We start from the raw sequence: 15,851 nt of genomic DNA, 5'->3' as shown, positions 1-15,851 counted from the left end.
TCCCCACCAGCTCCATGAAAACCAACAATGCCTTTGCCATGCCTGATGGGAGTCAAAGATTTGGGCATGGATCAATCCATCCTGGGATCCAGAACACAGTTTAAGTCACCCCGCAAGATTAGCTGATGCAAATCCAAATCAGGGATGGAGGCTAGTAGCTTGTTAATAAAACTCCTGTCCTCCCAGTTTGGAAAGTAGACATTAACCATGATCACCGAGGTGCTGCCAGAGAACCACAAACAATAACGTGTCTAGCATTGGGGTCTGCCAAGATTGTAGTGGCAGAAAATTGAACTCTTTTATTGATGAAAATTGCTGTGTCCCATGCCCTACCTTCAAAGCCCAAATTAAAAACTTGTCCCACTGACTCCTTCCGCACCGTGTCAGGTCTCTGATCCACAAATAAGTCTTCTCCAGAAACGCCACATCAGCACTCAAAACTTTTAAGGTGGGCAAATACCCTTGACCTTTTCACTGGGCCATTTAACCTGCTGACATTCCAGGTGACCAAATTAATTGGGGACCTCTCACCTCTACCCCACGTCCATTCAGAGTCAGCTACTTCACCGAGGGGGATTATCCAACAGTTCCATAGAAAGTACAGCAACCAGGCCCACCCAAAATGGCCATCAAACCCACTAGCAAGATTGGGCAAAGAAAAGTTTGCAGTCACCGTCAATAAAATATCGCTGCCCCCAACCCCTCCCTGCCCGCAAACAGTACCACACCCAAATTTACATACAGAAACCAGTAAGGCGAATAAAAACCACTAAAACTTACTTCTAATAAACCTAACCACAAACAGAACAGAAACACTAAGCGCATTGTCTAAAACAAAACTAATGAGTTGCAGTAACCCTACCGCACCACTCGTTAGCTAACTCTTCGGCTCACAGGGCGGCTTCTGCCCAGAGTAATGAAAAAGGTGAACAGATAAAAACCCCATAAATTATTGTACTCCAACAGGGAGCTATATAGTTTCACAACAACTATAACAAATAGATCAAAACCCCCCAATGAATTACAGCCCCCCACCCAAGTCTAACTTGCAAAACATTCAACCCACACAAGAGCATAGAAATGCAAACATGAAGCTTTGCGCAAGTGAACGAGATACAGCCGGAGTGAGACACATCCAGAGTGGGAATTTGGAACTTGGTAATTTGGTGCAGAGAGGTAATCAGGAAAGGTAAGTCTAATTCTGCTGTTTTTCAGTTAAAAGTGCAGTGTGTAGCTTAGTGTCTGATTGGCTGAAGCTGCCCCCACCCTAAAGGAACACCAACAACTCCCCATATCCACATGCCCACCCCCAACATCCAAAAAAGCCTCAAAAACCTCAATCAACCTGAACTTCGCGCATGCTTTTTCACAAAAGAACCTGCTTCCTCCGGCGGATCAAAAAAAAAGTCTTTCCCCTCAAATGTCACTCTTAGCCGCGCTGGGTACCCCAAAACAGACTCCATTTTTATACAGGATGGCTTTGGCCTTGTTGAGCGCCCCCGCCTCTTTGCCAGCTTCTCTCCCGCATTGTGATAAAGCTTGATGGCATGGCCTTTCCATTTGTCATCGCGATGCTCCTTTGCCCCGACACTACCTGCTGTTGTTTCTCAAATTCTGCCAAGATGCCGGCAAGCATCTTGGCCATGAGTAGAGTGGCTGGAGTTACAGAAGCTGCCTCCATCATTTTCTCCACCGGCAAACCCAAAGAAGCCTCGGTCCGATTCAGTCGACAAATGTCTGCTTTCAGGCTTTTTACCCCTGATCTTCCCAGGCATTTCCTTTATTAAGGCACCTTAGTCCATTACACAAGTGGGTGTTTAAAAAACAATACCCCCAAAAACTGGGCGAAAATGGGTAAAAGCCAACAGCACCCTAGCGGGAGCCACCTCGTGCACATCTTCCCCCTACATAATGCCACTGAAGTCCATGACTAGTCTGGAGAGGTACAGCTTACTTCAAATTAACAAATCAACTGAAAAATAAACTCAATAGATGGACAGCATTGGGGTTTTCAATATTACAAATCAACTTTTAATTTGTTTAAAATTTAACTTACTTGTGCGTTGCTGTTTCTTCTTCGCGTCATCTTCTACTTTTCGGTCTGCTGCTTCAGAATCAAAGTCGTAATATGTGTCCTTGGTCAATTTCCATTCATTGTTCTTGTCCATTAGATCTGATGTTCGACATGTAAGGTCCACACTAAACTTTTCAATGTCTATCTTCATTATTCTGCAGTGCACAGTCATACCAATCTACAAGGGAACAGGAGCGGTCAATTACACATCCAGTCAGACTCCATATGGGAAATAGGGAAATGGTTTGTCAGACAATAACCTCTACCTTGACCCTTTCTTCAGGGTGTTTAACATTTTTGTCGCTGAGGAATTTTGTCGGAATGAAACCCGAAACATTGTTGTCAAGCCTTGTTTTCACTCCAATAGCCTGACCAGGACAGGCACCGCTGTCAAAATGATTCCAAACCTGCAGGGAACAAAGCCAATCTTTAGAGAGCAACTTCAATTATTTAGTTATTTTGAGTTTTGTCTGCTGAATGAATGTGAAGGATAATGCTGGGGAAGAAAGGAACATTTGGTATGCTGACAGGTCAGAATAAGAGATGTGATGTAAGAAAATAAATTCTTATGTTTTGATCTTCACACAAGAAATAGACCTCCAGATGGAGAGTGTTAGGTAGGCAGACAAAGAGACAGGAACACAGGCAGATGAATTTGAACCCCCAAAATAAAGCCTTGCTCATGCAGACTCTCCACACAACTGTGGCCTCACGACTTCACTCATGCCCTTCCCTTACACGGGGTTCAGAGTTGGACTTGTCTGGTCTTTTAACTGCTGCCAATCCACTTAGCTGCACATCTTTGGGTTGTGGGGGCGAAACCCACGCAAACACGGGGAGAATGTGCAAACTTCACACGGACAGTGTCCCAGAGCTGGAATCGAACCTGGGACCTCGCCACATGAGTTGACATCCAGGTGGGGAAGTCAGTCAGTGATGCCACATACATGTTGTGGAGTTAAAACTCCACGGGGAATAGAATAACCCTGACTTTTAGATTTTCTCCATACTACCCGAATCAGGAAGTTAAAATGCTACCTTGAGAGAAACCAAGAGGACAGATTTATTTAGTACCTTTCATCAATGTAGAATGTCACAAAGTACTTTATTGCGAATATAGTACTTCTGAAATGTAGCAATTGTTATAATATGGGAGAAATGTTAATGTTCCACAACTAGGAATCTGATGATGACCAGATATCCTGCTTCGTTGTGAATTTTATTTGATCAATATTGGATGGAATACCTCAGCATTTCTTTGAAATATATAATATGATCTTTATTATTGTCACAAGTAGGTTTACATGAACACTGCAATGAAGTTACTGTGAATATCCCCTAGCCGCCACACTCCGGCGCCTGTTCAGGTACACTGAGGGAGAATTCAGAATGTCCAAATCACATAACAAGCACGTCTTTCGGGACTTGTGTAAGGAAACCGGAGGGCCCAGAAGAAACCCACGCTGACACAGGGAGAACGTGCAGACTCCACACAGACAATGACCCAAGCGGGAATCGAACCTGGGGCCCGATGCTGTGAAGCAACAGTGCTAACCATTGTGCTACTGTGCAATAGAATCTTTTTTTTTAAAATAAACAATTTTATTGAGGTAGTTTTTGGCTTTATAAACAGTTACAGACATCATCAGAAAGAAAGCAAAAAAGGCAAAAATGTGCAAACATCCACGTACTTTCAATACTTCATCGTAACATATTGCACAAGCCCGCTCCTCTCCCACCGGTACTTGCCGCTATATTTTCCCTCCTACTCTACTCTACTCTACCCCCCCTCCCCCTCCCCCCCACCCCCTGCTGACGCTCACTCTCCCGCAAAGAAGTCAATAAATGGTTGCCACCTCCGGGCGAACCCCTGCACAGATCCCCTCAAGGCGAACTTAATTTTTTCCATACCCAGGAAACTCGACATGTCCGCAAGCCACAACTCAGTCTTCGGGGGCTTTGAGTCCCTCCACGCCAATAGTATTCATCGCCGGGCTATCAGGGAGGCAAAGGCCAAAACATCGGCCTCTTTCTCCCCCTGGACCCCCGGGTCTTCCGAAACCCCAAAAATTGCCACCCCTGGACTCATCACCACCCTTGTTTTTAGCACCCGGGACATGACCCCCGCAAAACCCTCCCAGTACCCCCTCAGCTTAGGGCATGCCCAAAACATGTGAACGTGATTCGCTGGTCCTCCCGCGCACCTAGCGCATTTGTCCTCTATCCCGAAGAATTTGCTCATCCGAGCCACCGTCATATGGGCCCGGTGAACGACCTTAAATTGAATCAGCCCGAGCCTAGCACATGACGCGGTCGAATTTACCCTACTCAGGGCCTCTGCCCACAGCCCATCCTCCATTTCCCCGCCTAGCTCCTCCTCCCATTTAAGTTTCAGTTCCTCTGTCTGGGACCCTTCCTCCCTCATGAGCACCTTATAAATACCCGAGACTCTACCCTCCCCTTCTTCCCTCCTAGAGACTATTCTGTCTAGGATCCCCATTGGCGGGAGGCGTGGGAAAGATGGGACCTGTCTACGAACAAAGTCCCGCAACTGTAGGTATCTAAAGTCATTTCCCCATACCAACCCAAATTTCTCCTCCAAGCTCCTCAAACTCGCAAAGCTCCCTTCCAGGAACATATCACCCACCCTTCCCGCCCCCGCCCGCCGCCATACTCGGAACCCCCCATCCATACTCCCGGGGGCAAACCGATGGTTGTCGCAGATTGGCACCCAGACAGACGCCCCATCTCCCCTACATGCCTCCTCCACTGGCCCCATATCCGCAGGGTCGCCACCACTACCGGGCTGGTGGTGTACTTGGCCGGCGGCAGTGGTAGAGGAGCCGTGACCAGGGCTGCCAAGCTGGAGCCCCTGCACGAAGCCGCCTCCACCCGCTCCCAAATAGACCCCGTACCCACCATCCACTTCCTTATCATAGCGATGTTGGCCGCCCAGTAATAATTAATCAGACTCGGCAAAGCCAGACCTCCCTCGATGCGGTTCCTCTCCCACATTGCCTTCTTCACCCGCGGGGATTTTCCCGCCCAGACAAAGCTCATGATCATCCCATTAACTCTTTTGAAGAAGGACTGTGGGATAAAGATCGGGAGGCACTGAAAAATAAACAGAAATCGAGGGAGGATTGTCATCTTTACAGTCTGCACCCTCCCTGCCAACGACAGCGGGAGTGCATCCCATCTCCGAAACTCTCCCTTCATTTGCTCCACCACCCTGGCCAAATTTAACTTATGCAGCCTGCCCCAGTCTCGTGCCACCTGGATTCCCAAATACCGGAAATTTTCCTCAACCAGCCTAAACGCAATAGAATCTTTTACGTCCACTTGGAAGACAGACAGGGTCTTGGTACAACATCTAATCCAAGAGATGACATCTCCGATCATTTTGAACTCCCTCACGACTCTACTGGAGATTTTTGCACTCCAGTATCTGGAGTGGTGCTCAGCCAATACCATTCATAACTTCTCAGACACTGAAACAGTCAGTGTGTATATGTAGAACGACTCGGACAACAATTTAGCCGTAGTCCGATAACTGGAAACAAACATTCGCGGCATGCAAGTGCTGGGCAATGACCATCTCCAACAAAAGAGAATCCAACCACCTCCCTTTGACAACCAGTGGCATTATCATCACTGAATCCCCCACTATCAAATTACTAGATGTTCCCAGTGACCAGAAGACGATCTGGGCCAGCCATGTAACTACAATGACTACAAGAGGAGGTCAGAGACTGGAAACTTTGTGGCGAGTAACACACTTCTCGACTTCCCAAAGCCTGTCCATCATCTACAAGGTGCAAGTCATGAGTGTGATGGAATACTCTCCAATTGCCTGGATGAGTGCAGCTCCAACAACAATCAAGAAGCTTGCACCATCCAGATCAAAGCAGTCCACTTGATTATTATGCATTTAATCAATTTCATATTTAATTCAACGTTTAATGCTAGAATAAACAATTTGAATCATGAAATATATTTTAAAAGTATTGTATATATACTATTACCCAAATTTCAGAACAGTGCTATATACCTCACTAAGTTCTGGAAAGTTGTCTTGTTGGCAGAAAGGACACTGCCAGAGACCAGTTTCATCATTTCTGATAGCTTGATCGTAACTTTCACCCTGAGGCCTCCTGTGAGCAATCCCTGTCACATTGCATGTAATTAATTTACCTATACAGAAAAAAGGGTATAAATTTAAAAGCACAGTAATTCCAGCAAACAAACACAATTAAAAGAAATTTAACATTGCTTTTCAAATTCTATGTATTTGGGGCCAGTGAGAACGAAACCGTACCAATGTAAAAAGTCTCTGGAGTTTCTTTTGTTAGCATGTTGAAAATTTCCTCTGAATTGGGTGCACGGCATGGTACACGCAAATCCTTATACCTGCAGCTCAGTTCAGCTCGAATATCATACAATGTGATACCTTTGTTACCATAGCCCTGTTAATGATAAATTAAAATACATCACTTCAGTGCAAACTAGGCAATGAAAAATATTTGTTCAATTAGTTAATTAGGAATTGCAAATAATCAATGTTCAGAACAACTATTTTAAATTCAAAGTTTCATTTTTAACATCAGTACCAAACATGCGTATTTACAAATGCCGACTGCTTAATCGAGTTATCACACAGAATTACTTAGAGAATACTTTTTAAACACAAACTTCATTTTTATAAGTCAGTGTGCTTTTAGTTATCTTGTGGAGGTGTAGGTAAAATTAAAATCACAAATGTCAGATAGCATTTAAAAATCTTTTAAACAACAGTGAATTTCTGGAAAACTACCTCAAAGTGTGTGCTTTTTTGGGGCTACTTCTTAATGTAGCAAAACATAAATGTTTTTCCACAAATCATTTCACGTACTCTGAACAACCTGTTATTCAAACAAATGAATAACTAGTTGGTGCATGCTACATAAAGAAATACTTTGATCGACTGATCTTTGTTTGGGTTACAACTGGGAATAACATCCATGGCCTTAACTGGAGGAAGCATATACAGTAGTCCCCCGTTATACCGCGGGTGTTGGGGTCCAAGACAGCCACCCGCGTTGCATCCGAGCCGCGGGAAAGAATAATTACAAGACGCCTCCCACCACCTGTGCTGAGAATAACTGAGAATCGTCCACAAAATGTGTCCTCCCCCTGAGATGATTATTGGGCAGGCTTACCCACTGGTGCCCGGTTTGCCGATTTTTCCGGGTACCTACGCGTCCATCTCGCAGGTTGGGAGTCTCCGGTATGGGGGAGTGATGCCGACTCTTGCCGGGAAAGTGTTGTCGCTGGTGCTGGTCACTAGGACTGTGTCTCCTTTGGCGGGAGTCCTGAACTACAGCACAGGAAGGTGACGCTCCGCATCCAGCGGGGCATCCTAGGTTGAGGACCACCATTGCAAGGTAGGGTGCTTAACAATCCTGTCTTTCTTGTTCTTAGGCGTTTTTCATCACAACTGCATAGTTTCCGACTTAGACAATGGAATTCAGCCTTTTTGGACCAAAACCTCCCAAGTTCCCTTACAGACTAAAGTGTGGGTTGAGCCCACGAAAAAAGTTGGGGTCCATAAGCACCCCCGCCGTATATCGCGAACCGCGGTATTACGGAGCGCGGTATAACGGGGGACTACTGTATTGTGCAAATGCAGACAAGCAAATATTTGGCAGGTATGCACAGGTACGTGCTCAGCTGAGAGGTTGCTGGCCGTCAACTCTCACATATGATAAATACGCAATTGTGTTCGGTTGCCAGGCTGGCAGTGCGTACGAAATGGCACCACAGCAAATTAGCAATATCAGGATCGAAGGAAAAACATCACTGTATCAAGCAACAAGATGACTAGAGTTTTCTTGGGAGGTTCATGACATATTTTGGCATTCATTTATAATAAGGATTAAAAAGAAACACATTATCTGACAATTCCAGACACAAATTAATAAATATTTAAACACTGCATACTTCTCATTACACAGATGTGGGATGGCATGACTGTGCCAAAGCTGATGAAAATGCTCATTGCTTTGTGTTATATTATATCTGACAAACAATTCTGAACTAAATATTCAATTGAAAAGCAACTTATGAAAACACCAACCTGCCTCTCCAGTTCCTCTGCAAATGCGTCAAGGTCAAGATCTTTTAGCCGCTCAGGATTTTCCAAAATTTCTTCCAGTGCTCCAGCTGGGTTGGCATCCTCTGCCGATTCATCGTATTCGAGTGCATCCACCGCCATTTTTCTGGCCCACTCATAGGTTTCAGGGTGAACTCTTGAGCCATCCAGGACCTCAATGTAGGAATCAGTACTGCAGATATTACACAGGGCAAATGTTACATAAGCAGGTAAAAGTTGCCATGTAAGCAAAAGACAAATGGAAATCAAAGTGCCTTGCTTGTCAAACTTAGGTTTTATTGATATACATATAACATTATATATCACATTTACCCTCTTTAGGCAATTTAAGTCAGCCAGAAAATTATTTAAATGAGTTTGGGGAAATTTGTCCACCAATAATTAACTAAACAAATTAGAGATAATTGGGCAAGTATCTTGCTGATTAATATTGCTCAAAATAGACTGATTACAATAATGTAAACTAATAATAAAATGAAATTCTTTCTTCAAATTTACAACAACTTGGTTATCTAGATTGAAAACTTTAGATCATTAATCTATAAAATATCTTTATTTCCCACTACTAATTCTACTTTAATGTATGAAACAAAGACCACCACTTAATTTAATTAAAAGGCTGAAGTGTACTGTTGTGTGCTGTGGTCATATCGAGCTGTGCTCACCATGGAGGATGGCATGTGTTATCAGTAACTATTATACAAGAATTCCTGAGTATATTTGACAACATGCCAACGACTAAAGGGGGTCAACAGAAACATCTCAGGATACCGGCAAATGATCACTTATTTGGATGATTGCTACTATCTTTTTGAAAAGACAGTCAATACAAAAGAGCATCAATCACCAAGTCTGGGATGCACAGCAAAATAGAATTCAATCAAAATATACCAGAATTCAATACCCAAGATATAAATCTCAAAGAATAATTTTGCTCAAACCTTACAAATGACATATTTTATTTAGTTAAGTTAAAAATGTTTTTTTTTTTAAAATAAGAGTACCCAATTATTTTTTCCCCTATTAAGGGACAATTTAGTGTGCAATCCACCTACACTGCACATCTTTTTGGGTTGTGGGGGTGAGACCCACAGACACGGGGAGAATGTGCAAACTCCACATGTACAGTGACCCGGGTCCGGCGTCGATTCCGGGTCCTCGATGCCGTAAGGCAGCATTGCTAACCATTGCACCACAGTGCTGCTCTGACGTACATTCTAAACTCATTTGAAGTACACTCCCTGGAATAAGTTATAAAGCAATATACTCCTAATCTGTAGGCTTGTCTCCTCTTAAAGACAGTACCCATATCCAAAAAGATAAAAATAGAAGGCAACCAAATTTTTGTTTGAAGGTCAATGATATCAAGTAATTCAGATTTTATGGTAATGGTAGACTGCGAAAACAGTTAGGTAGCTGGATATTCCTGGCTGACCACACTATTATAGACGTAGACAAAAACACTTGTCACATTGTATTGGAAAACCACACAGGATATGTTCAACCGTACACAAAATTTCAAGCTATACCTCTGCCTTATTAAGACTAACCTGTCCCCTAATGATGCCGTATCTATTTTAATAAATCCTGCACAATTGATGAAGACTTTTGGGCCCATATGGCACATTGTGACTAGCTGGGTTCTGTTTTCCAGGCGAGTGTTATTCTGTTTGAGGATCTGTGGAAGAAAATAATGATCACCTGTTAGTTGTAGAACAAAACACATCATCCCGTGGCTGGTTATAATATTGAAAACCCTCATTCTTCAAAATCTATGCAATTAACTGGCTGTACAACTTTATCCATGTTTGGAGGTCAACTGATTTTAATAAACAAAGCATGCAAAATGCTACTAATGATTACATTTTATTTGTTGGACATCTCTTTGGTACAATTCATTTAAAAAATCTTTCATAAGTTTTCAATGGACATAGAGCTACTTCAAATATTCCTCTTATGCCTCCCTTGCCCTTCAATGTACTTCAAACGTCATCCCAATGTTGTACTTCTAAGATTTTTAGCAGACAGGATTTACAATATGGGACTAGCCACACCTTTTTGGTGTTGGCAGTACAACAGTACCTATTACAATTGACAAGAACATGACCAAAAGGATCCAGCCTTAATCAGTGGTCTTCAGTTACATTCCTACCTTCTGTAAGTGTGATCCTTTACGAGGTCCTAAACCACAGACGTACTGAACCAGTGCCTGAGTATGTGGATGGGTTATTGCTCTGTTTACATCCACACCCACTTCATTCACTCGATTTATGAACTCACAGTAAAGTGCATTCAACAATTCTTCTTTTATTACTTGTTCCTGAGGGGGAGAAGAAAAAAAGACCATGCAAAAAAGCACTTTAAAAACTCTTTCAATTTAAATCAGGTTAGAGTGAGCTAAGGGACGCATGATCCACAAAATGCTTCTCTCTTAGTATCACAGGGAGGAAAGCTATACATAACTTTGGTATGTAACTCCAAAATTGCTGAATCTTTAACACAAGAGATGGTTGAACTGCACCAGAATCCAGCTTTTGAAAATCAACAACATTTTTTCACTTTCATTTACGCTTCTGACAGCATAACGAGGAAAAACAGAGTATCCAACAGATATGCTCCAGTGACATAACATGACCTAAATTGAGGAGTGCAATTTCCAAGTTGCATGAGGATTCACCAAACATTATCACCTGTACGAAATCAAGATCTAGCTCCTTAAATCTATTTAACGCAAGGTAAAAGGCAGTAACGTTACTTTTCAGACTGTAACAACCAAAGTGAATATAAATGGTGGAAAATACAATGACAAGGTAGATTACCTGCAATGGATGAAATTTGAGACAAAGAATGTCATCATCTGTGCTGCAAACTTGAGAAAACTCTACTAGTGGATCCTGCACCCGGCGAGCCAATGAGACTGCTTGGCGCAGCAATGGTGGATAATCTCTAAAATCATTCTAGTGTACAAGAGAACAAAGTTAAAGAAAGTGTTTTTGTTGAGCAAGCATAGTCTTTTCAGCCTTTCAACCTCACTAAATCACATCTGACAGCTACCAGCTATCTGCCAATGCTTTTCTTTCGTAAGTTGCTCGGAGACCTACAGGAACAAAGCATCAAAAACACTCTCTTGAATTCCTTTCTCAGAGGGACATCTGGTCTTTACTTGAACAAAATCAGTGCTGCGGAAATCAGGGACTTGGCCAGAAAAAGGGATGGAGGAAAAAAATAAGGCCATAAGATTGAAAGCCTAACAGGTATTTTGATGTGATTATTATTTGAAAAAGAACTGCAGTTTTGCCGTATCAACAGACCACAACAGATCAACCAAACTGAACTACTGCCCTTGCTGTACTCAATGACACCATGTGATTACCAGTGATTTAGAAAACCCAGAGTGCAAGCTTTCCTCTCTGCTCAACATGCAGCAGCTGTGGCTTGACTCGTCAACTTTGCTAAATGAAGCTAATCTAGCTCTTGTGATAGTCTCAGACCCCCTGGAAAGCAATTAATAGCTCAACCATTTAAGTTACTTGGCTGCATTGTGACAAATTATTTTGCTTAATTCTAGTCTGAAATATTAACTTTGTTCAGATAAAAAACAAAGGGCAGCTCTTAAGTGACAATTAAAGTATGCGGGACGGCACAGAAGCACAGTGGTTAGCACTGCTGCTGCTGCACAGTGCCAGGGAACCGGGTTTGATTCCGACCTTGGGTGACCTTTGGGCAGCATGGTAGCATTGTGGATAGCACAATCGCTTCACAGCTCCAGGGTCCCAGGTTCGATTCTGGCTTGGGTCACTGTCTGTGCGGAGTCTGCACATCCTCCCCGTGTGTGCGTGGGTTTCCTCCGGGTGCTCCGGTTTCCTCCCACAGTACAAAGATGTGCAGGTTAGGTAGATTGGCCATGATAAATTGCCCTTAGTGTCGGGTGGGGTTACTGGGATATGGGGATAGGGTGGAGGTGTTGACCTTGGTTAGGGTGCTCTTTCCAAGAGCCGGTGCAGACTCGATGGGCTGAATGGCCTCCTTCTGCACTGTAAATTCTATGATCTATGACTGAGTGGAGTTCATACGTGGGTTTCCTCTGGGTGCTCCGGTTTCCTCCCAAAGTCCAAAGATGTGCAGTTTATGTGGATTGACCATATCGTTTTATTAAAACAGTAGAAAATAGATCCAAGGTCAAACGGTACAAACACTAATTTTGTGTTGGAGAAACAGGATACCCTCCCCTCATACCAATGTACTTAAAACAGTTCACAACACATTTCTACAAAAAACCCAAATGGTACAAGCACTAACATTGCACTGGAGAGACCAGATACCCTTGCCTCTGTACCAACAGAAGGGAAAGGAAGGGGGCTGGTGGGTAGAGAGGGCAAAGGAGGGTGGTGGGGAGGGAGGGAGTCGGAGTGTTGGTGGAGGGGGGAGGGGCAATAGGGCACTGCCTGAACTAAAAAGGAGGCAGAAAAACAAAAGAATCTTCAATTCTGATGTACCAGATTCTGGAAGTTCCCCAGAGGGGGTGAGGGGTGACACAGTGTCAGGCATGAATGAGCCCCGCAGCCCGCCACAGAGCACCTCATGTGCACCCTGCGCTCCCGACACTGGGCGGCTGACAGCCTTCGGACAGTCGCCCTCCGGGCCCGAATCCTCCACCACACTGAGTGCTGCAGGCGGCACAGGCCCACCAACCAACTCAGGGGCTGCCTTGATTCCGCCACCGGGATCGTCGACAAGCGGGATCTCCTCATGGTTCCTCCCAGAGCTCCGTGCCAGCGGGAGGCAGATGCCTGCTCTGCCCCTGCCGCCTGTTCACCGGAAGCCCTGAAAATAAGTCCGGAAACAGGTCCAGGATTGTGGCAGAGGTGCCCGAAGTCAGCAGTTGGGACAGAGTGTCTTCCAAATTATAACCCGCTAAGAACCTAAGAAGCAGGGGGTTATCGCTGATCCCCGCCCCTGAGAAATTGAACAAGTCCGGAGTGCTAAATTGTACTGGTTGGAACTGGTCCTCTAGGGTCCCGTCCAACTGCGAAGCACCCTGTTCGGGGGGATAGCGGCATCTTCCTCACTATCCCCCCACCTCTTTTCTTTTGGGGACTGGGCGTGACATCTATGGAAAATAACCCGGATTAACGGCTGAGAGGGTCACACATCGGGGAGACCTCAATCTCTGGAGGCCCCTCCAGGCTGACTCCTTGTCCCTCAATGCTTCTCTCCAAAATTTGTGGCTGGGACAGAGCACCCTCTGGCTAGAGGTCACGCACCTCACTACTGCCACCCACAGGGGACTACACAGAAGTGTCGCCAGGCCCAGCATCCGATGGCGAAATGTCACTGGGCTGTGGGTGTTGCTGGGTGATGTTGGGGTGAGGCATAACAGTTGCACCCGAGTCAGTAGCCAGGGGCACTGGGTCAGTCAGGGTCAGAAGGATCCAAACCTGACCGCTGGCGAATCACAGTAGGGGCTTTTCAGAGTAACTTCATTTGAAGCCTACTTGTGACAATAAGCGATTTTCATTTTCATTCAGTCGCCCTATTGGTCTTCCTCTCAGCCTTACGGCTACGTGGCTGTCCCCTCACCGCCACGCCAGTGGAAGTAGAGGGCCGGCTGCACCATCAGCGGCAACCTTAGAGGTGGGCAATTTTTTCTAATATGCCCCACCTTCATGTAGGCATGACATCGCACACCACAGGCTTGGAGGGCCGAAGGGCCTGTATCTGTGCTGTACTTTTCTTAGTTCTTCGTACCACCTGCGGACCAGAAGATGCAGTAGGTTTTGTCCCCAAGAGGGATCTCAAAAGTCGTGGCCAGGACCTCCTCCTGGGCCAGGCAAACAAAGACCTGGCGCCGGAAGGAGAAAATATGCTTGAGGGTGGGGTCTTTGGGGCCAAGCGGGAGCGGTACCACCCCGGACCGTACCTCCCCCAGTTGATGGAGGTGGGTGAGGTGGAGCTCCGCGGGAATAAAAGGCAGGACATTAGAGAGGATAACTCTCTCGGCAGTGGCCTCCAGCGGGTCCACCGCCAGGTAGATTCCACCCACCGTGAGCCCCTTTTCCAGGGCGAGGTGGACCGCCCGCTCGGCTTTGCCATACACCTTTGAGGCTGCAACTATGGCCGAAGGGCCAACCTCAGCCAAAGCAGACGCAGGCCTCGATTGACATGGTGGGGTGGGCGTGGAGTGAAGTCATGAAGCAAAACGGTGACCTAACCCCAGGAACAGTGGGGAGGGTGGAGGCCACCACTCTCGCATAGGTGACTGTAGGAAGGGTCACCACTTGACCATTCTAAATTTGCCCTTAGTGCCTAAACGTTGAGTGAGGTAACGGGGATGGGGCGGTGGAGTGGGCCTAGGTGGGGCTGCTCTTTCAGAGGGTTGGTGCAGATCCGATGGGCTGAATGCCGTCCTTTTGCACCTGGGAATCCTGTGACTTGGAAGCAAAATAATGTTGTGTACTCCTAGCCAACATGTTTAGTTACTTCAATTGTGATGTTCATCTTTACATATTTCTTACCTCTGACTTTTTACTATTCATGTAGAGATGAGCTAACTCATTGTCCACCATCTGGACTCCAATGGGTGACATTTGATGCTCCTGCTCTAATTCATGCACTATTCGTTTTATGTCCTCTACAACCATAAGTGCATCTCTATCAAGAAAAACAACTATATATTAAACATCTGGTGTATGAACTGCACATCCTGTCCAAAACATTACTTCTTGCAATGTCTTTATGTATCAATATTAAAAATTGCAATGTCTTTATAAAAATTTATAAAATAATAATCATGGGAATGATGACTAAACTGTAACTAATACTTCTTCAATCACGTAACTACAGATGGCCAGGTTGAATTATTCACAGATTTGTCTCCTACCTAAATATTTGGCTTTCCCAAAGTATCCAATCAACTTATGGAACCTATTCAGTAAGAACAGCAGCACGTGTGCAGTACATATTTACTGGAGAACACAACTGCCTCAAATTAAATAGAAATATCATCACTGCTGATGTACAGTAGATACAATAATTTAAATGTGGAAACAAAACATAAATGAATTTTGCTTTGGCAAGCATCCTTGCAGTTGCTATGATCTCTTAACTTTAAAGGGCTCTCTGCTTTGTAATAATTCTTACACCTGGCACCGGTGATTTCAGAGAATATTTCATTGCATCTGTATCATGGTTTAAGTACTAAAACCTACTATTTTGTTACAAAATTAATGTTATAAAATTCTAAGTCTTGCATAAGTATATTGTGCTGATTTTTACCGAATAGGATTTAAAAATAAATTGCAACATTGCCTCATCTGTAGATCTGTAATTAATCAACCATGCGAGTTTTTTTTGTTGTTATGAATTTCAAATTCCTTAATCAGAAGTGTTTATATTGCAGCCAAGTGTAGTTGTACATGGAATTTGCCCCTACATATTACCTCCAGAGATGGAATTCTTTGCATTTCCTTCACTATCTCACAAAAAGACAACTAAGTGCTAAGGCAAAACCAGGCAAAACTGGGATTTTGACTGGAAGCAAAAGAAAGCTTTAAAATGAGTCCATCAAAAAAAAAAGGGCTGTTCAAAGTTGATTTGATCATATCTTCAATAAAGCCATCCTGGTTG

General features: G+C 44.4%; 1 protein-coding gene across 2 annotated transcripts in view; it reads right to left on the bottom strand.

The window, feature by feature from the left end:
* Window positions 1-15,851, bottom strand: part of supt6h (SPT6 homolog, histone chaperone and transcription elongation factor) — a 96,597-nt gene that overhangs the window by 18,752 nt on the left and 61,994 nt on the right. For both annotated transcript variants that reach the window (XM_038814247.1, XM_038814245.1), the window contains exons 21-29: window positions 14,741-14,876; window positions 11,045-11,182; window positions 10,378-10,545; window positions 9,776-9,903; window positions 8,190-8,397; window positions 6,393-6,540; window positions 6,126-6,268; window positions 2,341-2,481; window positions 2,057-2,252 (exon numbers count right to left, since the gene is read on the bottom strand). In XM_038814247.1, coding sequence (XP_038670175.1) covers window positions 2,057-2,252; window positions 2,341-2,481; window positions 6,126-6,268; window positions 6,393-6,540; window positions 8,190-8,397; window positions 9,776-9,903; window positions 10,378-10,545; window positions 11,045-11,182; window positions 14,741-14,876 — 1,406 coding nt within the window. The remainder of the gene's footprint in view (window positions 1-2,056; window positions 2,253-2,340; window positions 2,482-6,125; window positions 6,269-6,392; window positions 6,541-8,189; window positions 8,398-9,775; window positions 9,904-10,377; window positions 10,546-11,044; window positions 11,183-14,740; window positions 14,877-15,851) is intronic.

Source organism: Scyliorhinus canicula, chromosome 12 (genome assembly GCF_902713615.1).
Source record: "Scyliorhinus canicula chromosome 12, sScyCan1.1, whole genome shotgun sequence".
NCBI classification, from domain to species: domain Eukaryota; kingdom Metazoa; phylum Chordata; class Chondrichthyes; order Carcharhiniformes; family Scyliorhinidae; genus Scyliorhinus; species Scyliorhinus canicula.
Note: the sequence above shows the minus strand (reverse complement) of the source record. Positions and strands in the feature narration are given on the sequence as shown.